Source organism: Lactuca sativa, chromosome 5 (genome assembly GCF_002870075.4).
Source record: "Lactuca sativa cultivar Salinas chromosome 5, Lsat_Salinas_v11, whole genome shotgun sequence".
In the NCBI taxonomy this organism is placed as follows: Eukaryota; Viridiplantae; Streptophyta; class Magnoliopsida; order Asterales; family Asteraceae; genus Lactuca; species Lactuca sativa.
In genome coordinates this window covers 340,915,181-340,943,130 of record NC_056627.2, presented here as the reverse complement: position 1 = coordinate 340,943,130, position 27,950 = coordinate 340,915,181, and the positions used below count along the sequence as shown (strand labels likewise).

The 27,950-nt window shown below is 33.4% G+C and overlaps 4 protein-coding genes across 6 annotated transcripts; 3 read left to right on the top strand and 1 right to left on the bottom strand.

Moving 5' to 3' along the window:
• Positions 1 to 410: 410 nt before the first annotated feature.
• On the bottom strand, positions 411 to 1,034 carry LOC111907248 (copper transporter 6). 3 transcript variants are annotated; one of them, XM_023903030.3, is made up of 2 exons: positions 807 to 1,034; positions 411 to 722 (listed from the first exon to the last, which is right to left on the bottom strand). In XM_023903030.3, the coding sequence occupies exons 1-2, from the start codon at positions 982 to 984 to the stop codon at positions 490 to 492; spliced, it is 411 nt and encodes a 136-aa protein (XP_023758798.1). In that variant the 5' UTR covers positions 985 to 1,034; the 3' UTR covers positions 411 to 489. The 3 variants fall into 3 exon arrangements, with proteins under 3 accessions (XP_023758798.1, XP_023758799.1, XP_023758797.1); XM_023903031.2 differs by having other exon boundaries at positions 411 to 716; XM_023903029.2 differs by having other exon boundaries at positions 411 to 1,034.
• A 1,865-nt stretch (positions 1,035 to 2,899) lies between these two features.
• Positions 2,900 to 7,438, top strand: LOC111907230 (uncharacterized). The gene is made up of 3 exons (XM_052763895.1): positions 2,900 to 4,105; positions 4,186 to 4,333; positions 6,801 to 7,438. Exons 1-3 carry the CDS (start codon positions 2,900 to 2,902, stop codon positions 7,436 to 7,438), a joined length of 1,992 nt encoding a protein of 663 aa, XP_052619855.1.
• A 69-nt stretch (positions 7,439 to 7,507) lies between these two features.
• On the top strand, positions 7,508 to 9,362 carry LOC111907229 (uncharacterized). The gene is made up of 2 exons (XM_023903012.1): positions 7,508 to 8,323; positions 8,424 to 9,362. The coding sequence occupies exons 1-2, from the start codon at positions 7,508 to 7,510 to the stop codon at positions 9,360 to 9,362; spliced, it is 1,755 nt and encodes a 584-aa protein (XP_023758780.1).
• A 4,579-nt stretch (positions 9,363 to 13,941) lies between these two features.
• LOC111907227 (uncharacterized) lies at positions 13,942 to 16,401 on the top strand. The gene is made up of 7 exons (XM_023903011.1): positions 13,942 to 14,106; positions 14,571 to 14,708; positions 14,970 to 15,146; positions 15,229 to 15,531; positions 15,653 to 15,869; positions 15,953 to 16,031; positions 16,122 to 16,401. Exons 1-7 carry the CDS (start codon positions 13,942 to 13,944, stop codon positions 16,399 to 16,401), a joined length of 1,359 nt encoding a protein of 452 aa, XP_023758779.1.
• Positions 16,402 to 27,950: the final 11,549 nt, after the last annotated feature.

Sequence of the window (27,950 nt, the reverse complement as noted above, 5' to 3'; positions counted from 1 at the left end):
AAATGAATAAACGATATAAAATCCAAATTTAATGTTATAACCTACCGAATAAATTGAATTGTGATAATTCCTTGATATTTATGTAATTGTCTCTGAAAAAAAAAATAAGAGGTATATCGCCGTTTAAGATGACGGTAGAGTCGTAGTCCGAAATTAATGTAATTATGATCCATTTTTTTAATTTTGCATTTATAGATTATTGCAATTATGATCCATCTTTTTAATTGTGCATTTATAGCTTCTTTATTTATTATAGATAACAAATAAAAGTAAAGATTTTCTAACCAGTATCGAATATCAACGTATAAATCAAAGGTTGTCGATGATTGTTTTACCCAAAAAGTTATTTTTTCAATCATATTTTTATAATTGTACTTAATCTGTATTATTATTAATAAAAAAAAACTAAATGAAAAACTATAATCCCAATGTAATTCTAGTATGCAGAAATCGATTTGAAACACAACTACACAACCATAATTGCATAATTTAAGCACAGATCATCGGAGATATATCGGAGTTTTTATCGCCGGTGAGCGGCGGCTGCGGCTTCTTAAAAATCCAGGTCCCAAACACAAGAAATCCAAGCGAGTGACCTGCCACCGCCATCAGAAACACACCGCCGTTGAACGACATCACCGCCAGCATCACCATATAAGCCAATCCGGCTCGCAGTGTATGAACCAGGGTCTGAACCAATCCCACCGCCAACGGACCTGACCCTTTCCGGGCGAAGTTCGAGTGAGATAAGAACTCGACGAGAAACGCGAGGAAGAAGACGAAGATGAGAACGAAAGCGTACATACCCGAATTAGTTCCGGGCCAACCCGGGAACAAAATATCACCATTTTTGCCCCAGAAAAAGGCCATGTGCATCATCGGGTGATGATGCATCATGTCGCCTGCCATCTTCGGTGATGCTCCTGTGGCAGCGATTGGTGGCGGTGACATATCCGTCATTCCGTTCATGTGACCCTCGTCCATTATCCTCTCTCTCCCTTTGTCTTTCTCTCTCTGACACACAGCATATGGGTGGCCGTTGGGGATATAAAGACAGTGAAGTACTTCTACAATTCGATGGGTATGGGTAGAGTCAGTTGTACGTAGACGCATTCAAGTTGTAAACAAAATTTTGTTTTCATAACTTGGATTCTTAGAAAACGGATTCGGTTTCTCGACCCGGTATGTATTCCTTACCGCAAATTTGGTAATGTGGTTAACCAAAAAAAATGTTGATCGAGTTTAAGAGGTTATTAAAACTTTGACAAAATTAAAAATTGTCTTTTTAGTTTAAAATTTTGTTGTTCTTGTTTAAAAATATTCTGTAGAGTAAAAGTGGATATATTATGTGCTTTTAATCCAAAAATATTTAAACAGTATAATGGTTTGACTTTTTTAACATTACAATTTTATTTTTTTGGATTACTTTTACAGCCAAACTACAACTAATTTTTTTTTTTTTTTATAAGTTTTATTCATTTTTTATACATTAATTATTTTAATTAATTTTACTTAATTTGAATGCATTACTTATTTCATTATTATATATTAATAAATATTATTTTTAATATATCATATTTGTACATTAATAAATATTATTTTATTATATTATTAATAACATTTAAATAATTTTTTTAATATATTATTTTTTAATGATAATATATTAACAGATAGTATTTTAAATATATTTTTATTTAGGGTAATTATTAAAATAGCCAAATTAAGGAGGTAATTAATAATTTTTAGCCAAAAATTAGGCTTTGTCCCAAACTAGCCCACGAAACAGTAGTCTACGGTTTTTAATAATTTTTAAAAACCTACGGTATTTTTTGACAAAACTACGGTTTCCCAAACCGTAGTCTACGGTTTTGGTAAAGAAGCTACGTTTTTTTTAAGCTACGGTTTTGTGCAAAAAAGTTACGGTTTTTTTTTCTAATATAGAGTATATTTTTAGAATTATTTTGATTAAAAAAATAGGGAAAAATATTGTTTATAAAATGTAGAGTTGTTTTTGACAATTAATTTGTTAAAAAATATTTTTTGTAAAATATAAACTAGTTTTTTAAGAATTAATACAATATTTTTTTTGCTAAATTGTAGATTATTTTTTTGAATTTGTTAACTGATTTTTTTGGTAAATTTGACTAATTTTTTGATAAACTTGATTACTTTTTTGTCAGAGTTGAGTAATATTTGCTAAACTTAACTATTTTTTTGTTAGAGTGGACTACTGTTTTGTTAAACTTGACTATTTTTTGGTTAGAGTGGACTACTGTTTTGTTAAACTTGACTACTTTTTTGTCAGAGTTAACTATTGTTTTGAACCTACCCTATTATATATATATATATATATATATATATATATATATATATATATATATATATATATATATATATATATATATATATATATATATATATATATATATATATTAAAATTGTAAACAAAAGGAAAGTTAACTAGGTGAGACAATTTTACCAGTTTCAGTCCCTTAAATTACATTTCCGGTCCCTCTATTTTTGCTTGTGTGTTGCTTTGTTAATTTATTCATGTATTTTTGTTTTTGTGCCACTTCTTTAATTGTATTTTTGTTTTTGTGTCGCTTCTTTAATTTATTAATAGGATAAATCTATATAATGTATTTTTAATAGACTTATTTTTTCGTGGCATATCTTAATGTATCTCACGTGTGTTATTCTTTTTGTTTGACTTATTTCTTGAGGTTCCTAATATCTTTTTCTTTTCTCTTCCTTTTTCGTTCATCGTCTCCTTCTGTTTCACCGCATTCTTCACTCTTTCTGTCCCAGGTAATCTTCTTCTGTTATTGTTATTTTATTTGTTCCGCTGTCGTATTGGTTTTGTTTCTTTGTTGTCGCTGTGTGGTACGTTTATTATGTCATGGCTGTTCCGGTTAATCGGATGGGTGACGCGGGTCCTTCATCGTCCTCTGGTGTCTTTGGTGTTCGCTGGAGGAAATGTCGGCGTTTGGCTTCCCTGTCTGTTCTCCCGGAGTATGTTGATCATGGTGACTGCGTCAAGGTTTGTGAGTTATGTGCTGCGTTTTTCTGGTACGCTGAGGGATCTCTTCAGTTATCTACAGCCGCACATCCGAGGTATACCCATTGTTGTCGGGCTGGAAGTATAGTACTTCCTTACCCTTCTAGGTTTCATGCCGAATTTCTTACCCTGTATCGAAGTCGGAATTTTTTAAAAGATATTAGCGCTTATAATAGTATGTTTTCCATGACTTCCTTTGGGGCAAATGTGGATGAGGATGTGAATGATGGCCATGGTCCTTATGTTTGTAAAATATCTGGTCAGATTAGTCACAAGATTAGGTCCCTCTGTCCGGATCCTACAAAGGGTCCCAGGTTTCTACAACTTTACCTGTTTGATACTGAGAACGAAGTACAAAATAGATTGAGGGTTTTCGATGGTCCTGGAAAGGGGTGTTTGGATTCTAAAATTGTCAACTTTCTGGTTGAGTTTTTGGGAGCTAATAACGAATATGTACGGACTTTCAAGACTGCAAAACGGATAGCTGAAGAAACAAATCTACATTCGTATGCGGTGCGGCTGTTTAACTACGTTAATGACTGTCGGTATGATTTGCCGTCGCCTGGGTCTTTGGGTTGTATAGTAAGTGGCGATGACACAACATCCACGACGTATGACATCGTTATCCAATCGCAATCGGGTAGGCCACAACGTATCAGCAAGCTGCATCCAACCTACATGCCTTTACAATACCCGCTACTGTTTCCATATGGTGAGGAAGGTTGGTCACCACGTTTGAAGATTAGTAATGGGAAAGGGGCAACGGCTAAAAATCTCACTGTAAATATGTATTATGCCTATCATATACATGCCCGTCAACAAATCTGGTCACCTATTATAAACTCATCTCGCCTATTCAAACAGTATTTGGTTGATACATATACGTGTATAGAAGAAAGCCGTTTGGATTACATTGTAAAGCATCAGTCAAATCTTTGGTCTGATTATGTTAGCGGCCTCTACGACGCACTTTCGAAGGGAGATAGGGAGGCAAGTGTAGTTGGGAAACGTGTTTTCTTGCCCGCTTACTGGCGGTCCCCGGTTTATGTATGCTCATTATCTGGATTTCGATATGTAGGGTGTATGGCAACCCACAATACTTTATCACGTTTACATGTAATGTGAAGTGGCCAGAGATCACCCGTTACATAGATGCACATCAGCAAACAGATCTCCACAACAGAGCAGATATCATTGCAAGGGTGTTCAACATTAAGGTTCATGACTTTATTCGGTTTCTTAAAGAGGACAAGACGTTTGGCAAGGTTGAAGCATGTATGTTTTGATGGGTTTTAGGTAAAACAAATAAACTAGAAAACAATTCCTAAGTTCACATGCAACCTACTTTGGATCTATGTTTTAACTATTGAACATACAACTTTGAATTGCAAAACACGAACCCTAGAGGAGAGAGGCTAATTTCGAAATTAACAAACTAGGGTTAGGAGTTACATACCTTTCAATTGTTATAGCAAACAATTGACAATTCCCTTGATCTTGATCTTGATCTTCTTGGAAGCTTAGCACCACAAGTGTAATGCCTCTAATGGAATCACACCCAAACTAGCAAGAAGGAAAGTAGAGGAGAGAGGGGAGAAGGAGTATGCAAAATCTCGGCCTTAGGGTTTCTTCAAAAGAAAGAGTGCCCAAAATGTGAACCAGGAGGCTCCTTATATAGCTGAGGGATCTAGGGTTTAGGGGAAACCCTAGTTATCCTTTGCTTAGGGCCTAAGCAAACCCAAGGGCCTTATCCAAGCCCCTATGGACGAAATCATTAGGGTTTCCCCTATAGATTTCGTCCACCCTCTTCCAAGGGGTTCTAGAGCCTTCCACTCAACTATTAGATAATTGCAAACTAGTCCCTGCACCTTACAATTAATACTTTTAACCCCAAAATTAATTCTGATTAATTTCTGGCTAACTATTAATTAAACATAATGATTTCTAATTAATATATTAATCTTTTAACATATTAATAAGTTCATTTATATTAATTTATTAATCTTATAATAAATTAATATCTCTCCTTTCATAATTTCCTTGTCTGGCTGCTAGGTTTGAGGGCAACCCAAAAGGACTGTGCTGCTATCAATTCAAGTACATGCCAATTATAGTTATGGGCTTAGACACCTAATCCAACATGTTTTCCATTTTGCGTCCTTTTTCCCTGTATTTTGGATTTTCATGTTATGTTTATTTGTTCTGCTTTGTTATACTATGAAAGTCATGTTACATGTGTTTTAATGTCTTGGAGGAAACGATACATATTTACAAATATGTGTTATATTTATATGTAAATGTATATCTTTTATTTTTTTTGAATATATGAACGTATATGTGTTTTTTTTAATATGGCGTGTTGGTCCTTTTATACCAAAAAGTTCTTCCAATCTGCCATCTTCGCCATGCATCCTTTTTTTATTTCCTTACAGTAAATATAATTGGATTTTCATTATTCATTAATATACTCCCATTTTCTATAAGGACTTAATTTTTTGGAATTTTCTTCATATCTTAGACTTTGTCTTTCATTTTTACCATGAAGTCCTTAATGGGCTGTGTCTTTCACAACCGTATCGTACCCTATATGTTTTTCGAAACATTAATCATACCAATGGTTGTTTCCAGGTCTTACCCTCTCTATATGTGTTGCTAATTCTACCCCTGCTTACATATTACTAACTTTCATCTGTCTTTTCCTTAACCTTTTTAAGTTTTTTAAAATCTGATTATATGGTTTTCGTTACATGAATAAATGGTATCCCTATTATTGTTTAAAAAATAGTTGATGTAAAATATGAAATTACACCCTTTATAATATACCCCTATTTTTTGTATGTCAACCGTATCGTACCATATATGTGTTTGGAAACATCAATCATGCTAATGATTCCTTCCAAAGCTTCCCCTGTCTACATATGTTACAAATCTATATGTTTTGCTAACTCTATCCCTTCTTACATATTACTAACTTTCATGTGTTTGGAAACATCAATCATGCTAATGATTCTTTCCAAAGCTTCCCATGTCTACATATGTTACTGTTTCTACCCCTGGCTATATATTAACAACACTCATCAGTATTTTCCTTTATTTTCCTTAACATTTTTCTTATCCGATTATATGTATGTTACTGTTTCTACCCCTAGCTACGTATTAATAACACTCATCAGTCTTTTCCTTTATTTTCCTTAACAATTTTTTATCCGCTTATATGGTATTCGTTACATAATTAAATGGTGACACTATTATTATTCAAAAAATAGTTGATGTAAAATATGGAAATATTTCTGCCTACATAGGTTCTTTACTGTTGATTGCTTTCATCATTTTTTACATGGATTATTATTTTAAAAATAGTTTATGTAACTGACCCCCATTAGATTTGATGCCTGGTGCGAACAGGTCTATTCCATATTGCTCCTTCATTTTCAATTTTACCATCATATCATTAGCATGTTCTGTTATTTGCACTCTAATGTTATTGATAAATAGTTAACATATATTTTTTGGTACCCGTTTTTGTGTTTACTTTCTCATTTCTATTAGTAAATGTGACGCACCCACATTATATTTGATACCTGGTTTAAACAATTGTATTTTTTTTTTATTTTTTTTATGATATTTAATGGGATCGTTTTGTTGTGTTTAACAGTATGAAGTTCAATTTATGGTTATATCATTACTTAAACGAAATGAAATTTACTAAGTATTCATATTTTGCACATATTCATTATTGCAGATTTGTATACTATCGAGTTCCAAAAGAGGTGTCTTCCTCATTGCCATACCTTACTCTGGGTAAAAAGTTCAGACCGAATAAAAAATGCAAGTGATGTTGATGCGTACATTACAGCCGAGTTGTCGAATCCAGTTAAAGAACCAGAGTTGTTCGAGACGATAACAACCTGCATGATCCATGGCCAATGTGGAACACTCCACCAAAAAGCTCCATGTATCAAAGACGATAAATGCAACAAACATTTCCCGAAGCTCTTTCTTAATGATACATATTTCGACAAACAGGGATACGTACGTTACAAACGTATGTCAGCTGCATACCATACTACTCAATATGGACAGGTTATCGACAATGGATATGTCGTCCCCTACAACAAAAGACTTTGTTCACGGTTCCGTGCACATATCAACGTCGAGTACTGCGGCTGGAGTATGATGATTAAGTATCTTTTTAAATACATTTCCAAAGGAGCGGACCGTGTGAGATACACTATCCAAAAGGCGGAATCTCTCACCGAATCATCTGATGCAACATTGACTGCTGGTCATAACAGTATGCAAACTGAAGACGTTCATCCTATAAACGAGGTCCATAATTTTTTGGATGGATGCTATATATGCCCACACGAGGCGGCATGACGGATTTTCGACTTCCATATACACCATCGCCACCCACCTGTTCAGGTTCTAACGGTACATGAAGAAAACATGCAACAATTGGTGTTTAGCAGAAACATCTCAATACCTAAAGTATTATCCAATCCGTATTCCAGCATAACTACCCTACTTGGATGGTTTGAAAGTAATTCGAAAGACACAGAAGGTCATGATCTGACATACCTAGATTATCCAAAACGTTACAAATGGGATAAGCCATCCAAGTCATGGGGCCGAAGGGTTTATGAGTCATCAAAAATGATAGGCCGACTTGCATTCGTACATCCTACCTCTGGTGAATTATTCTACTTATGGATGCTACTCTTCTACCAAAAGGGATGTACATCGTTTCAAGACATGCGAACCGTATCTGGTACCGTTTACCCAACTTTCAGGGTCGCCTACAATGCACTTGGATTATTAGGTGACGATGTCGAATGGTTTACCTGTTTCATAGAAGCTTCAACATGGGCAAATGCATCACAGTTACGATCCCTTTTTTGCCACCTACTGCTTTTCTGTGAAGTCAGCAATCCGCGTTTATTGTGGGAAACTGTGTGTGATAGGATGAAAGATGACTATCTACATACCTTGACGACCCAACTGCCAGATAAGACCATTGGTTTAGCTGTTTACATAATCAAACAACAGCTGCTCCACGATTTAGATGACACACTCCTTTCCGTTGTCCCATCTAAATCGATGGCAGACTTTGGCCTTCCAGTTCCCTCATTAGATGCCAACGGTATTTTACGAAATCGACTCCTTTTAGAAGAAATGAGTTACGACAAGGCAGACCTGTTGAAACAGCACTACAATCTACTACCAAATCTAAACAGCGACCAACGATTAGTGTACGACAAAGTTGTCAGTTCCATAGAAAAAAAAACAAATACTGATGTTTGTTTATGGACATGGGGGTACCGGCAAAACTTTCTTATGGACGACAATTCTATCTTATTTCAAGTCTATAGGAAAAATCATTCTCGCTGTTGCTGCTTCTCGAATTGCATCACTTTTGTTACCTTCCGGGACAACTGCACATTCAAGGTTCAAGATACCTATTGACTTAACAGACAAAAAATCATGCGATATAAAAAAACGCACCTTCCTTAGAGATCTTATGCAGCGTACAACACTGATTATTTGGGACGAAACACTAATGAGTGACAGAAGGTGCTTTGAATATTTGGACCAGTCACTTAGAGACGTCCTAGACTGTGATCAACAACCATTTGAAGGCATATTGATGCTTCTTGGTGGTGACTTCCGCCAAACTCTTCCCGTTCTACCAAATAGCACACGCTCAGAAATCATTGCACTAACTTTACGGAGTTCGTACCTATGGCCATACTTCATAATTCATATTCTACATACAAACATGAGGCTAGAGTCGTCTAACATAATCAGTCACGACTCAATCTCTGTCTCGAGCTTTTCCGTATGGTTGCTGAATATTGGAAATGGAGTCGTAGGAGTACCAGACAAAGAGGATCCATGCGATTTGAGTTGGGTAGAGATTCCGTCTTCTATCCTAATATCTGCTGCCCCTAACTCCCTACAAACCTTAATACATTTTGTTTATGGGGACGGTACACTCGACGACCCGACCGGCACACACCTCTCAATGAGAGCAATAGTTTTTCCCACAAATGATTCAACCGATGAAATAAATGCTCACATTTTAAAAATGGTCACAACCGTTGGCAGGACATACAATAGCACAAACATGATGCAGCCAAATGGAAAGCTCACATCGGACTTGGAAGGCCTGTATCCAATCGAATTCCTAAACCAACTGACCTTTCCAGGAATACCGCCACATGAGCTTACACTTAAGCTACACTGCCCAATAATGTTGTTGAGAAACATAAATCAGAGAGAAGGTTTGTGTAATGGAACCTGACTGATTATGTCACAATTGTTACCAAACGTTATTAAGGAAACCATCATAACTGGCACTTCCATCGGAAAACGTGCATATATATACCGCGCATAAAATTCATATATAAGTCATCAGAGTTTCCATTCATCTTTTCGCGAAAATAGTTTCCAGTGAAAGTTTGCTACGCAATGACCATCAACAAGAATCAAGGACAATCACTGCGTAGAATCGGGATCTATTTGCCGCAGCCCGTATTTGCCCAAGGGGCAACTCTATGTAGCCCTATCCCGAGCAACATCACTGGATTCCATAAAAATACTAATAAACAACACAAACACAATGGAATACAATCAAACCAAAAATGTTATCTTCAAAGATTTACTACAAAAACTTACTTCAATCGAGGTCTATAGTATCACTACCTATCAAATCTTTTATCACCGTTACTATTCTTTCATTTTCCTTCTTTACCGTTCAACTATATTTTACATATTTATAGAATATTACATTTTTATTTGAATAACCCACTTATCTCTACATATTCCTTTGAATTAAAATACACAACCAGGTTATGAAAACCATCTCCGAATTGAAAGCTGATGGTATTGGAGGGCCCTTATAGGTTAGGATAGTACGTAAATGGAAGCATGATGTACGCAGATACGAAACCTAGTACCTGGCTGTCGATAGATTCGTAAGTAGTCACCAAAAATAAATACAATAAAAACAGCTTTCAGATATTATATTTTCCACAAATGATTATTGTTGAAACAAAATTAGTAATTATCATTCTTCAATATTTATAACAATACCTAACTTCTTATCTAAACAATAACACACACCAATCTATTACCATAATCAGTCACGTACACCACTAATTTAATATCACACAACTCCATTTCTATAGGCGTATAACATTCAAATTCTTGGCCAGCGAACAAATCAGAGCTACATTGAATATGTTCTCAAAGTTTCAGAGTGTTACATCATATCGGATTACAACTGCCCTCAATTAGACAAATATCAAAAATTCCTAGACAATGACTTCTATATTGATGTTGGCCTCATGTTTATTATACAACCAATTCCTGACACAGCGACCATACCAAAAAGCTGGTTTTGCTTTGTATCAAAGTCACAACTGATAGACCTTGGAGAAAAACCAACATATTATCCAGGTACTCATCACACCAACCCATCCAATTACATACCTATCTCTAACACGATTACATTTACTTCTAGACATACTACATTGGTGTTTTATCAAAGATCAGGGACTGTACAAAAGCCAATCAAGAATCCTTCATCTTACTTATACCAACCGACGAAAGGTATACATGCTAACCAGCAAACTACACTTATCAATTTTATGATAGCTATCTAACACTAAAAACATTTCCAAATTCGTTAGTGCCAATGAACTTGCGGTCAATCTATGGAAAGAGTGTATAACTAATCCACAAAAATTCAACCGTTCGTTATTACATTCACCACCCGCGAAAACCGTTGTTGCAGTCACAAACCTAAAACCATCAATGTCCAACGGTACCCTTTTGTAGATAAGTCGCTATATATATTTTCTATCACCAACACAATATATACATTTCCTATAACATCATCTGCTATGACCATTATAATCTCCAAATAACTTTTCTACAAGAGCATTACGCCATGGGTCATCACATGCTACACATGTCTACGTTAACCCAGAGATACCAGAAACAACATTACTCATTAACTTGTAAGTCAAATAAACTAGGAAAAAAAGTTCATTTGATAAGGTAAACACCCTATGGTAACAACAACATGGCTTCAGATACACAGGACCTTCGAGACCAATGTCAACACAATCAGGAACACCCTCCACCATATACAACATGAAGATCAAAAACAGATATGATCTACTGGTAACACGATACTAATAATATCCCTATTTACAGATACGATCCATATCACACACCTAAAAACAATTCGTTTACATCTATAGGACAAAACATTCATTGTACGGGCTTCAATCAAACACTTTCACTTTCAAAACACTTGGTACCAATGTACATGTCCAACCTGTAAGGATCCCATCTTCATAAGAGGTGAAAAGTGGTACTGCAGCGCACACAAATTGATCGAAAAGCCAACATATATGTAAGCATCATTTCAGTAAAACAAAAGCTTATTACCCTGTAATTAAGGTCTTTACAAATTTTTTCTGTCCGCAGATACAAATTCACAGTAACCATCACCGACAATACGGACACCATATCCGCCGTCATATCAGAGACATCATGTCGAAAGCTATTAAAGTCGACGCTCGAAAAGTTTATATCCGACAACCCACCAATAAACAGAAATATCATGCCCTCAAACATCGCTGGCCATAAAGACCAAACAACAACGATGTCAATCCAAATGCTTAGGACATCGACACCTGACAACGTGCGCTTCATAATAATTGACATCGGGGACTTAACAACCATGCGGGAAACACTTATCCCAACAACACCAGCTCAACCACGAATTACAAGAATCCGGACAGACGACAGAACACCAGAGTCATCCACACCCTTTCAACACGTTGCACGTACTCTAACCTACGATACAGGTAAAAACACATATACCAAAATAAAATCATAAAAAAATACCCACATACAAACTAACAACTTCCAATTGATTTCTTACAGAGCCGGCACGAACGCTAAATAGCACACATCATAGACAACCACTATAAATTCCATCCTATGTTAGGGACAATATCTCTATCTTTTGTAGCTAACGTAATAGATAAACACTGCAAAATCTATATTTTGCTTGGGGCATCTTTTGTTAAGGGCAATATTTATCCCTATCTTTTTGTAGCAAACGTAATAGACAAGCACTGGAAAATCCATCTTTTGTTTGGTGAAAAAACATAACAAACAACTTCCCCTTCCATGAATCCTGTTATTCTCTATATTTCATAGATTACCACACAAAGAAAATACACACAATATACACATCAATCCATAATTATTTTCTATATAAACCAGGGTACCACCAAAATAAAATCATAGACGCTACCCATCACCAGAACCATCAATAGACACATAATAATATACATAAACCATTAATAAATAATATATTACCTTATCGGTAAGTCAAAAAATATTTACCATTTCAAGAGTCCCAAATCAACTATTCGATCTTGTTCTATGTCTATATCCGATAATATTTAACTGGTAACAAATTAGATTAAGAAAAAAGATAACAAACTATCTTTGCAATCTTAATAATTTGTATTATCTTCTTATTGACTTTAACAAAACGTTAAAAAAAATAATCTCACATATTCTAAAATTCAGCTCTTATGATGATATAAAAAAATGACAACAAATTTAAAGTTTCTTCCGATAAAATCAAAAATACCATACGCAAATATCCACATCATTATATACTATTCTTGAAATAAAATTATGAGTATTCTATTCAAACTAATGATATCGTACTATTTGCCTATTTAAATACATAAGATATACCAAGATTTTCTGACCCAACTCATAAAAAATCACCACACAGTGCATTTCGAATTAAATACCGGAACCATACCCAAGAATTATATCTACCAAATCAGGTAAAAAAATGTCACAGACATCCTATATCTATGCCTTCCCAGAAAAACAATTAATTGACCATAATTAATACCACCCAACAACCACAATCATCCCCTATATAACTATACTACAAACTCACCGGCCCTACCACCAAAAACTAAATACACAGCATGGATACCATCATGCAAAAACCGCTCGACCAACTCGAAACCATGAAGCAATCCTTGGCCAAAGTCGAAAACACCTACAACAGCATTAACGAATCTAGGCAGAATCTACTACAACAAGCTCCAGCCGAACTGCCATACAGGCACTTTGTGATCACTGACACCCTTATCAGCGATCTCGACAAGGACACGGTACTAATTCTCGATATGTTCCAGATGATACAGGAGAACATGACAACAACAATGGACATATGCAAGAAAATCATTCAAGACCACCCAACACCATAATCTACGAAAATCGTAGGCCGTAGACAGCATCTAATAGCGCTCCTACTATTTTGTAATCGAATGCCCTGTAATGATCAGTAGTTTTTTGTAATCCAATGGCATGTAATCGTAAGTTTCTACCGTTTCGTAATCTAATGCCATTTTAACTCCTCTCTTCATATATTTATCTGCTAAAAAAACAAAACAATACAAACTTAAACATATAAATCTATATGCACATCGTTTTGAAAACAACATCGACTCTTACGCGGGGGTCACCTTTCTACTATATATTAAGTATTTCATATTTTTGAAATTATTTAGTATCTTGAAAACTGCACTTCTCACTAGCTTTTTTATTCTCAAAATTAACATAATGAGTTGTAACGAGTATTTCGTATTGCTCATTACGGATGGAAGATGAGAGTTTGTTAATTCCCAATTATCATATGTTTGGCCACCCGAATACAATTCGAGAATGTTTTATTTAGGTGTTGAATTTTACGAAAAACCACCACGTTCACCGAATTTGTTCATTTGGTGAAGTGCAAGATGGGTCTTCCCGAATAATCAAAAGTCAATATGGCTTATCAACATCCAGAACAACTCTATTATTGTGGTATTATTGATGATCGTGATATTAGAAAGCTGATCAAGGTAATAAATGTCATTGGAGATGAATTTGTGTTTGTCTATGTGGTGGTTGAAGAAGGTGTTTCGCATAATGAAGTGGATGATAGAGGAAAGGCATCTGCAGCTAATTTATCAAATGGAAAGGAAGCAACAACCCAATAGATAATTTTAAAAGTCCAAGTAAAAGTCAATATCATAGTGTCGCTGAAAATGTAAATGTAGTGTCTATAGTGCTAGAACCGATTATGTATGTTACACCAGAGAATTATAAGTATATATCGGTGATAATGATGTTGGTGTAAATCATTACTTTGATCAAAAAAAAGCTCTAGACGTGGTGAATAAGGTTGGTAATGAATCTGGAAAATAAGAAGTTCCTTTTTGCATGATGGTGAACTAGAAGGATATGACAAGTTTGCGGATTGTGACAAGTTGGATATATCCGACCTAGAGAGTGATTCTAACGGAGAAGAATTTGATGATGAACCTAAACTTATTTATCCAGATACCATGTTTCATGGTATGCCCCCATTGCCTTCGTGTCCTGTAAACGATGACGTGAACATTCCATGTCATAGGTGGATATAAATGAAGAGATTAAGGTTCTAGACATTTTTGATGACAAAGAGTTGCTCAAGCTTGCAATTGGAAGACAATGCATGGAACAAGGTAATCAGTATAACACTACCAGATCGAGTAAAGAAAGGTTCGATGTGGTTTGCTTGGTAGAAAATTATTCTTAGATGGTTAGGGCAAGGGGAATCAAATCGACTATTGCTTTCCAAGTCACAAAAGTTGTTGACCAGCACACTTGTTGTGCAACAAACTTGGAGTCTAATCATCGACAATCAAAGGAAAAGGTACTTGGCCACTTTATCGCTGAAGTATTGGTCGGAGATTATAATAGAGTTTATCGGGGTAATGAAATTGTGAGGGACATCAATTCAAAATTTCCAATCAATATCTAATACCAAAAGGCATGGCGGGCAAAATTATATGCGTTGTTGATGTTAAGAGGTACCAATGAGGATTCATTCACCAAACTACCAGCGTATCTGCACAACTTGGTCAAGCATAATCCAGGAACTGTTACTCAGATAAGAACAAATGATGATGATTGGTTTGAGTTCGTGGATATCGCGCTGGGTTGCTCGGTGAGCAGTGATCATTTTTTATGACAAATATAACATATGAATCCTAATTGGTATTTGTTAATGCCATCAAAAATAATTGTAGGCACAAACGTTCATCAAATATTGTAGGCCGATCCTAATAATTGATGGTGGTCACCTAAAGGGTGAATTCAAGGATACGGTGTTGCTCGCAGTGACAATGGACGGTCAAAACCAAATCATGCTTGTTGCTTATTCCATATGCAAAAGTGAATGTACGGAGACATGGTCTTGGTTCCTTCGAAAACTACATGAATGTATAGGCAACATGGAAGACCTTACATTCATATCTGATAGGGCTCCATCCATAACGACATCAATTGCAAATATATTTCCTCACGCCCATCATGGAAAATGTGGTGTCCATGTGTATTTCAACATTTCAGCAAAATTCGGAAGTAGCGATACAATACACACATTATTTTGGGAGACATGTAAAGCCTATACTATTAAAAAATCCGATAATGGGATGAAAAAAAATTAAAAAGGTAAATGATTGTGCATGGGAATACCTACAAAACATCAATCTAGAAATATGGGCCAGGGCACATTTTCTTGGGAATCGGTATTTTCTTATGACATCAAATAGTGCAAAGTCGATAAATTCAATGTCAAGATTTGCAAGAAAGATGCCAATATTGATGTTGATTGAGTATTTCTGTGCAACAATGCAACAATGGAGTTTTCAGAAACGTGATGTTGCAAGTACTAATATGTTATATTTAATAGTACTTGAAATGTTATTTTACTACTCATATGATATTATGAAATTATGCCTATTTTTTTAGCTGTAGCAAAAACAACACTCACCCCATGGGTTGAAACGATTATAGAAGCAAATAAGAATGCTTGTAATAATTGGATGGTGTATCCTATCTCAAATAGTAGATTTGAAGTGAAAAATTCTACTCACAAAAGTATCATTGTTGATTTCCAATAAAGAACCTGTACATGTAGGCGGTGGCAAATAGATGGCTTACCTTGTGGCCATGTCATAAAAGTGCTCACAATGAACTGTTACGAAGATTGTTCGAAATTTACTTTAAAAGCTTACTTTAGAGAGACACTGAGGAAAACTTACGAGGAGTCTGTGAACCCCTTACCAAGTCCATCTGAGTGGGAAATCCCCAATGATTTGATGATTGTGAAGCCACCCATAATGGAGAGACGTCAGCCGAGTAGATCAAGAAACACTGGCCGTATTCCATCTCAAGGTGAGCATCCCATACGACAATAATGTTCTACATGCGGTCATTTTGGATACACGAGGAACGATTGTATGGGTAGGGGATCGGGGAGCGGATCTGGGGGGAGGAAAAAATCGACACAAAAGGGCATAATGACTGATGAAATCGCATCCGGAAGCGGGTCACAGAACGAAAGTGTGTACCCTAATTTTGATTTCAACAACACATTTGATTTAAATTGTCCTTAGATTAATGTACGAAAGTAATGAATTCCCGTATTTGTAATTTGTATTGCTTGTATTAAACTGCACTTCTGACATTATTAATTAAATCTAGTACCCTACTTATTATCTACTTTATTCCATGAAAAATAAAACACAAACATAAAACATTATAGAAAACGAGATACATCAGTAGCAAACATTACATAAGACATTTCACATATAAGAGTCTTCTGCATGAAATATTTGTTATTTTTAACTAGAATCCATGCATCCTCGTACTCGAAGTCACTTCCTTCGTGCTCCAAAATGTAATGATCTTTAACCAATTCTAAAAGATCTTCATCGTTGTTTGGATAATGATACCTATTTTTAAGATGATGATACCATCGATTGAACCATGTGATTTTTTCCTTTAAATCCATCCACTTACCAACAATATCTTCTTGTGTTCGGTGTTTTCCTTCTCCCAACGAGAGGTTAAACATAGCAGTTATGCGGGTCCATTCATCACCTTCAAAGCAATCAGGGTTAACCATGGTTGTTACATCCTCGTAAAAGTTCATCCAACATCGTGTTACCATCATTACATCTCTTATCGTCCATGGATGTGGAGTATTGGACAGAGCAGCTACATCGGAAGAAGTTGTTTGATTGGATGCCATTTTTTAAAGTTGTTTGTTAGTTTGTTTGAATTTTATAGGAGTACTTAAATAAGAAAAAAGATTGATAAACAATTAAGTGGATTCCCATAAGTACTGTTTGAAACCACATTATATAGGCTACAAAGCAGTATTCAAAGTCTATAAAACCGTAGTCAAATAATTGTCAAAGAGTAATCCAATTGTCAGATACCTTACATGGAGATACTGTTTGAAATGACAAATCTACTGTTGGAAATGACAATACATTATGCAGGCTACAAAGCAGTAGTCAAAGTCTATAAAACCGTAGTCAAATAATTTTCAAAGAGTAGTCCAATTGTTAGATACCTTAGACGGTGATACTGTTTGAAACGACAAATCTACTGTTGGAAAAGAAAATACATTATGCAGGGTACAAAGCAGTAGTCAAAGTCTATGAAACCGTAGTAAAAAAATGTCAAAGAGTAGTCCAATTGTCAAATACATTACACGGAGATACTATTTGAAACGACAAATCTACTGTTCGAAAACACAATACATTATGCAGGGTACAAAGAAGTAGTCTAAGTCTATGAAACCGTATTCAAAAAATGTCAAAGAGTAGTCCAATTTTCAGATACCTTACACGAAGATACTGTTTGAAACGATAAATCTATTGTTCAAAAAGACAATACATTATGGACCTTGCCTTTATAGCACCTACATACATATGTGTCCGCATGTGGTAAGCCCCTTACCTCCACAACCTTAGGCACGCTAAGTAATTGGTAATTGTCTCTTATAATTGATTCGAAATGAGTTTCTCTGACAGTGAGCATGAAGAAATCTTTAATAACTTGCCTGTTTACCTTCATAACCTAAGGCGAACCAACCCGCATACTCACACTCACATCAAAACAGATTTGATGGATCGTTTCCAATCTTGTTTTCTGGCTATTGGATAGGTGGTATATTTGTTTTCCAAATTTCTATTGTTTCTTTACATTTGATAATGTTTGTACATTTAAACTAATTGGTTTGCACTCTTCAAAAATACAGGTCCATGCATTCATAAATTGTTTCTTGCATGTAATCTTCATTGGTAGTGTCCGTCTTCGAGGGACCTACCTAAAAACAATGTTTGTAGCGGTTGCTAAAGACGGGAACAATCTTACTTTCCCTATAGCATTTGGTATGGCGGTTGAAAATAATCTGGTAAGTTGTAGTTGGTTCCTTATGATGTTAAAAGAAAGTCTCGGACAGGGTAGGGAAGTAGCGTTCATATCTATTATTGACGATTTCGTTAGTTTATACGTAGATAATATTTTCACTGATTCTTATCATGGTTACACTTGTAACAACATCCACAAATATTTACGCACAAGAGTAGACTCTGGAAGATCATTGGAAACTTTGTTCTGGATAACATCAAAATCCTACACTATGTTTATTTTTGAACAAAATTTTTCTAAGCTAAGCCATGATGCTTGTGAAGTGCTTATGGATATCGGTCATCCGAAATGGGAAAGAGCCTATTTCCCTATCATCCATTGGAATGTACTCATCCATTGGAATGTACTCAACATGGAAGTTCCTCAATATTTTTCAGTATTATCGCTTAATCAACGTAATGTACCGATAATAACGCTTATCGAGAGAATTCGTGAGTACATGCAAAATACTTTTGTTGAACGAAGTATAATGCCAGGTAAAATTTTGGGTGCAATATAAAAGTACTAAATAACTAGTACAACAACCTTTTATAACCATATTTATTTTTCAGGGAGTTTGACTACTGTACTAACATCGTATGCTCTAATGGTGCTTCAAAGAAGGATGCAAAAGTTTGTTGGTTAGCAAGCAACACAGATCCCCCAACAGATCTCGTCTCCCTTGCCGACATATGTTTATCTAGTTTTTGATTTTAAAACAACTTGTGTTGTAGACCTTAACGGTCATACTTGTTCATGTGGCAAATGTCGCAGTCTCGGTATAGCATGTAGTCATGTTATCACAACAGCACGCCATTCAAACATGCATGAATTAGTTGATATGGTGCAAGTATATTACTATGCTGATGTATTTCAGCTCGTCTACCAGACGCAAACCGTTCACCATCTTCCCCCACTATCTGAATGGGAAATACCTGACCCGTTGATGACTGTTTTATTGCCAATGTAATTTTTATTCCCTTTAAATAATGATGTTTGTAATATATTTGTCATTGTCTATGTAATATATTTGCTATTGTGTTTGTAATATATTTGTAATATATTATGTTTTTAATATATTTGACATTGTGTTTGTAATATATTTGAAATATATTATGTTTGTAATATATTATCCATTTGTTTGTGCTGTTAAAAATGACTTAAAATAACATAAGTTGTCATTTTTAGCTTATGATAAAAGTATGTTCTTAGTGTGATTTTTATGTTTTATATGTTGGTTACGTTGTTTTTACATAGTTGTTCGTCGGAAAATATCCGGATTTGAAATCCGATATCATTACATCATTGGTTTTACCCTCCAAAGTATGCTTCGTGCTGTTAAAAACGACATAAAATAACATAAGTTGTCATTTTTAGCTTACGATAAAATAACAGAAGTTGCGACATAATAAACATAACATAATTAATTGGTTTCCACAGATAAGGAAACTGTTTGGGATACAAATTTTGTTCACGATAGATAAAATCCCCTCTAATTCTAACAACATTTGTTAGACGGTCCCGTTCAGCTTGAAGCTTATTAAACTCCATATTTGCATCTCGAATCCATTTCTTAGCCTCTTTGATTTTTTTGTAGTTTCAGTAATCCATTTATCTTTTTCAATTACTTGATCTGCTAGGTCATTTGCACGTTGGTTGAGTATGCGACTAATTTGAGAGCCCCTTTCGTTGGCTTCTTCAACGGCCTTCATAGCTTGGAAAATGTTGTCAAACATGTTATCTGGGAGTGGGAAATATGGGCCTTCCGGAATTGGGTTGTTATCAGAACAAACATAACAATCTTCTTCTTCACAATGCCAAACACCGAACTCAGATGAATTCATTCTAATTTTTTGAATGTTGTAATGTATCACGTTTAAGATGTATGTTAGTTGCATATTAATAGGGTGAGACCAACATAGAAGTACTGTTTGAAAGGAAAATTTTACTGTTCGAAATGATAAAACATTATTCACTCTAGAAACTAGTAATCAAAATTTATGAAACCGTTGTGAAATAAGGTGAAGGAGTAGTCAAATTGTAGTATAACTTACATAAATATATTCTTTTAATTTTACAATAACTATATATTGTAGATGCTATTAATTGTTAAAGAAGAGTAAATGTTGCAATGCAATTTCTTTGAATTTTACCACCTAATGTTTAGTAAATATTTTTTGATTTATACCACCTAATGGAATATAAACAATATGGTTTTGTAAAATGGAAATGTTCATTACCACAATCTCAGGTTACTCCACATCGAATATTATACGCTTGCATCATTTATTAAAACCACAATCTCAGGTTACTCCATATCGATTTAAAAAGAAAAGTATTAGCAAATTTTAGTAAAATAGGATTACATAGGGATTAAAATGACCATCAACAAATCTGGTATTTCCCATTCAGATGCAGGGGGAATAACGTTCACATTTCTAGTCTGGTATGTAGTTCAAAACACATCAGCCCGATAATATATTTGAACCATATCAGTTAATTCCGTGTTTTCTGTATAACATGTTGCAGCAATAGCATGACCACATGTTATACCCAGACTGCGCCATTTCCCACAAGAACATGTGTGTCGATTAAGATCTATAGCACATCTTCTTTTTACAGGGGAACGGAGACGGGATCTCAGGTGGAATTCTAGTTGCTTTCCATCGTAGAGACTTTTTCATCCTCCTGTGATGGACCATCTATGCCTAAGGGGTGAATATGGTGCTCAACATCCCTGAAAAGTAAAAGGATAGTACATTATGGATATTTTAATGGTTTATAAAAACTTTCTAAATTACCTCCCATGACACAACGTTCTACAAACGTTTGCTGGATGTACTGAACAATTACATCAATTAACGTTATTATCGGTACATTGCGTTGAGTAACCGATAACACCAATAGGAATTCTGGAATATTAATGTTTAGTACATTCCAACATATATTAGGGAAATAGGTCCGTGCCCATTTTTTTTCCGATGTTGGCAAGAACCTCACGTGCAACATGGCTTAACTTAGAAAATGATTTTTCAAAATCCTACGTGGTATATGCATTGCATGCATGGAAGAACAAGTAGTCTAAATTTGTGCTTTGACCAATTCTTAAGCGACAACAAATCAAAACACTCTTAGATGAATAACCATGATAAGCCTCAGCGAATATCTAACCCACAAAAGAAGAAATGGTATCGTCCATATTGGTTATGAACGCAACTTCCCTTGGTTTCTTGCGAAGCGAGAATGAGTCCTGTGTATATGTCAAATCCAGTGGGAGTATAGTTAGATTTCTCGTTTTGTATGTGGACAAAATATTGCTCATAGGAAACAACGTCCCAACCCTGTAGGAGGTTAAGTCCTTGCTTGGGAAGTGCTTCGCTATGAAGGACCTCAGAGAAGTTGCTTATATTTTAGGGATAAGGATAGTGAGAAATAGGAGTAAAAGACTAATAGTACTTAGTGAAAGTATTTTCTTGGATAAAGTGTTGAAACGTTTTAGCATGGAAAATTCCAAGAAAGGGGAGTTACCAATCCAAAGCAATACCAAGTTAAGTAAGACTCAAAGCCCGAGTACCAATGCCGAGATAGCAGAGATGAGCAGAGTACCTTATGCTTCCGCAGTTGGCTCAATAATGTATGTTATGACATGTACTCGCCCTAATGTGGCCTTTGCTTTGAGCATGGTTAGCAGATATCAAGAGAACCCTGGTAGAGCACATTGGACCGCAATAAAGAATATTCTGAAGTACCTTCGGAGGACCAAGGAATGGTTTCTTATCCTCGGTGGGAGTGATGACTTGAGAGTACGAGGGTATAGTGACGCTATTTTTTAGACTGGACGGGATAATTTCCGCTCGCAGTCAGGCTGGGTCTTTACCCTGAATGGAGGAGCAGTGACTTGGAAGAGTTCCAAGCAGGAAATTGTAGCTGATTCAACGTGCGAATCAGAGTACATAGCAGCGAGCGAATCGTCAAAGTAGGCAATATGGCTAAAGAACTTCATCGTAGACCTTGGAGTTATACCGGCCAATCGGCCATAAAGGAGCCTATGGAGATTTTCTGTGATAATGAAGGTGTGATTGCCTTAACCAAGGAACCGATGGATCATGGCAGATTTAGACATATCGACATGAAATATCATTTTATTAGACATTTGGTAGAAGAGGGACTCCTCGTAGGAAAGAGGGTATCGTCAGAGGATAACCCAACAGATCCCCTAAGAAGGGACTGAGTAGGGTTAAGCACTTGCAGCACGCTAGGAGCATTGGGCTGAATGACGATATTAGTTTTAGTGATTAGATAGATTTTAGAAACTTGTAATAGATAAATTGTAATTAACATTTGATTATTAAATAAAAGAGTATTATTTATAAGTAAAGTTACTGTCTTGTGTTACTTATTTACTGTTGTTTCATTTTGTATGTTTTTACTTCCTAGATAATAAGATTATTTAAACTATCCACAGTCGATCATACGTTGGAAGTAAGTATGAAAGAAGACTGTCATGAATTGGCTTGTAGACTGTCTAAGCACTTAGACATAGCAAATGTTTGCTGCAACATTCATGAGTGCTCTTGAAATATGATTTGAGTATTTGATTAAACCCGCGCTCACTTGAATCACTTCATGGAATTAATCACGAGTGACTGTGAGACGATAATATCATATAGTCTTTAAACCTAGATATATGGTTTAGTGTTTGCATATCGGTGGTGCATTGATAATGCGTAAACGCAATAGTAACTTGATGTTATAAAACACATTGTTGTGTATGATTTGATGAGTAAATAGTAAAAGCATATAAGTCGAAGTTTATCTGTTCCTTTTATCCTATGAGGCTAAAAGTGATATCTTGGGCCCTTCGATGATTTGATTTGATTTATGTGACGAGACCGGTCAGGACTGACTCGATGTGTTTAATTAAGTTCTATGTCAGACATATCAGAGATCGAGAAACAAACTGTTGGACAGTAAGTATGAATATGTTCCATGTGATGTCCACACGATATCTTGAGAACGGAGGACTATACGATCCCTTATCTAAAGTACGTGTCAGAGTTCGACAACGACTTTTGAGAGCTATGATTGCTAATCGGATCTTGAAGTCATACTTGCATTTATAGTTATTAGACTTATCCAATTGGGAGACTGTTGGATTAGTGTCTAAGTCCATAACTATATTTGGTATGTACTTAGCCCGGTTGTAGCATGGTCCTTTAAGGTTGCCTTCATCGAAACAACTTGACTGAATGAATAATAGAGAAGGAGGTTATTATGATTTATTAATATATTATATGAATAATATATTAAAGGAGAAATCATATTGGTTAATTAATATTGGTCAAAAATTAATTTTGTGATCAAAGATATTAATTGAACCTGGGGGACTGGAATTGCAATTATAAGATAACTGAATTTTGGGTTGTGGATCCCTTAGAAGGGGATGGAGCAAATCAAGAAGGAAGCCCACATTGAATTCGTCCAAGGCCTTGCTTATGGAAGGATCCTTAGACTACTTAAGGCCTAAGTAATCAAATTAGGGTTTTGACTGAAACCCTAGCAACTCACCTATATAAGGAACCCTTGGCTTCATATTTTCGGCTACACTAATCCTAAAGGATTCCTTGGAGCCAAAAATTACCTTCCCTCTCTCTCTATTGCTCTCCAATTGCTTTGGTGTTTATGATCTAGTAGAGGAACAACATTTGAGGTGCTAAGGTTCTCAAAAGCTCAAGATCTTCAAGCAACAATCAATGTAACATTCTTACTAGTTTATTTATGTTGATTTTAAGTTTTGTTGTATGCTAGATTAGAGTTAGCAAGTCTTGGACAACTCTTGCATGTACAAATAGAAAAACTAGATCCAAGCATTAGGATTTACATGAACACCATTGGAATGCTGTTTTGCTCATAACCCAACACAAATTACATAAATGGTCCTTATGGCATTAAGGACAAATGTGTCATTTCATAGGGATTTAACTGAAAAAGTTAACATCGTTTGCTAAAAGGAGTGTCTTTGCAAGATTGTGAAACCACAAGGACTATCTATCCACAAAATTTGTCATAAGGATCAAAGTTGGTAAATTATGTCAACCATAAAGACCATTTATGTAATTTTGTTTTTTAACATTAAAAATAGTTATTATTAACCGACTAAAATAAATTGCTTAAATTATCTTTAATGGACCAACAAATTTAATTTACTGTGTAAAGAATTAAAATGAATAAACTTAGGGTTATGTTGCAAGTTTATCAGCTTATTTATATCTTTATATTTTTGGCTAAATTTTAAAATTTATTTCAAATTTGGTCTGAATTATTTTCTACAATATTATTTTAGAATTATTACTTTTTAAAACTATTTTGTTACAATTTATTAGAAACTTTTTGCACAAAATTTCTATAAACTTTTTTATACGTTTTGCATGTCATTTATACATTTATAAATTTAGCTTTTTAATTTTTTATACAATTTTTAAAAGTTCTTTACAATCTTATTTTACAACATATTTAAACGTTTATGATAACTAACTATAAAAGGATAATGTTTTGTGGAGAATGAAAAATACTTCGTTACCTATTTATAGTATTAACCTTTGATATATATATATATATATATATATATATATATATATATATATATATATATATATATATATATATATATATATAGAGAGAGAGAGAGAGACAGAGAGAGAGAGAGTTAGGTAATGTGAGACAACCTAATTTTGTGAGACCGTGAGAAGCATTTTTTTAAATTTTTATTTATTTTATTTATTTATTTTTTATTTTTATTTTAGTTAATTCAAGTTCCGAAAATAATATTTAAAAAAAGAATTTTTGGATTTTTCCATTTATTTTGCATTTTAAAATTATATTTTAGAATATGTACAGTGTAATATTCCATTAGAATATTTCAAGTATTTTTCAAAAAAAATGGATTTTTTTTAATGTTTTTTTTTAGTTAATTCAAATTCCGAAAATAATATTTAAAAAAAGAATTTTTAGATTTTCCCATTTATTTTGCATTTTAAAATTATTTTTTAGAATATGTGAGTGTATATATATATATATATATATATATATATATATATATATATATATATATATATATATACCTCCTTAGTATACGAATTATTATATTAAATTTAACAATAACATTATTGTTATATTAAAAAAAACATGTAAATAATATAATAATTCGTATACTAAGGAGGTATAATATATTGATTATTTTTAAGAGTAAATTACAATAATGTTATTGTTAAATTTAATATAATAATTCATATACTAAGGAGGTATATATATATATATATATATATATATATATATATATATATATATATATATATATATATAAGTTCAGGTTAATTTGAGACCATTCTAATTTTGTGAGACCGTGAGACCAAATCTAAAAATAATTTTAAAATGCAAAATAAATGGAAAAATCCAAAAATTCTTTTTTTAAATATTATTTTCGGAACTTGAATTAACTAAAAATAATAAAAATAAATAAAAAAATCCCCTTTTTTTTGAAAAATACGTGAAATATTTTAAATGAAGATTACACTGTACATATTCTAAAAAATAATTTTAAAATGCAAAATAAATGGAAAAATCTAAAAATTCTTTTTTTAAGTATTATTTTCGGAACTTGAATTATCTAAAAAAATTAAAAAAATAAAAAAAAATCTCATTTTTTTAAAAATACGTGAAATATTCTAATAGAATATTACATTGTACATATTCTAAAAAATAATTTTAAAATGCAAAATAAATGAAAATTTTCAAAAATTCTTTTTTGAAATATTATTTTCGGAACTTGACTTAACTAAAAAAATAAAAAAAAATGCGTCTTACGGTCTCACAAAATTAGGCCGTCTCATATGAACCTAACCCTATGTGTGTGTGTGTGTATATATATATATATATATATATATATATATAAGTAAGTTTATGCGAAAATATAAATATCCTGCGAAAACGCGAAAACATATTTTATCTTATGAAAATCAAACGCATGTACTATAAAAAAAATTATTAGCAATAAATTAAAGATAATAAATTTACATTGGATGGTGTTATGGTAATATAAATTTAAAGACGGTTTTGATAATTAGATTTTTTTCACGTTCTTAATCAATTTTTAAATTCATGTTTTCTTAATAAAAATGTTAAAAATGATAATTTGTTAATATGAAACAATTTACCATCTATCATCGATTATCATCATAATCTCATGATTTTTATTATTTCCTTTTTTTTGTAACAAATCAAATTCAATTAAAATTTTCAAAATACAAAATCATATCCTAATAACATTATTATATTTATTTTACTTAACAAATTAATTCATAATTACTTACAATCAACAATATCTTGGGTTTTTTTGACATTTTTTTTATCTATATAAAAATTTTAATATATTGACCATCGTTTCTACGGGTTATAACCTAGTCAACTAATAAAATCTTACAAATCGACTATCTTAATCTTTAGTTACATTCGTATACATAGACAATATTCAAATGGAACCTTTAATTATCAATCAAATATCTGGTAGCTCGAGTAGTATAATATAAAAAATTAAAAATAACCCTTTGGAGTGGGATTTATGTAATAACATAAATAACTATGATTTAAAATTATATATATATATATATATATATATATATATATATATATATATATATATATATATATATATATATATATATATATATAGATCCGGTAAGAAATTTTTTTTTGTAGGAAGGTAAGAAGTTTTTTTTCTACATATTTTTTTGACGAAAAAAGAAATGAATCACTAGATGATTCATTTGTAAGATGATTCACAAGAAAAAATTCCCAAAAAAACATCTTTATGATTCATTTTTAAGTAAATTAAGAAAAAATTCACTTTTGTGACATTTTTAATGAATAACAACAAAATCATTGTATAAATGAATCATCGAGATGTTTTTTGAGAATTTTTTCTTGTGAATCATCTTACAAATGAATCATCTAATGATTCATTTTGTTTGTTCGCGAAAAAAATATGTAGAAAAAAAACTTATTACCTTCTTACCAAAAATTTCCTTCTTATTTGATCTTGATTCTATATATATATATATATATATATATATATATATATATATATATATATATATATATATATATATATATATATATAGGAGTTTGATCAAATGAGAACACCTAAAAGGTTGAGAACGTGAGAACAGATATGATCCATCTATTATCTTAGATCTAAGGCTATAATTAATTAGAGATTTTGTTATTATTAAAATTTTTAAAATCAATTAATTTGAATTAAAATTAAGAAAAGGGTATCAGGGTAATTAATCATTCCCTTATTTTAAACAACTCCTAAAATCATTGAATCTCTCTCTCTCTCTCTCTCTCTCTCTATATATATATATATATATATATATATATATATATATATATATATATATATATATATATATATACCTAAACCTACGACTTTATCATTCACTCCATTATTTTCCACTTGCGTCACCGCCATCCACGAACCACTTTC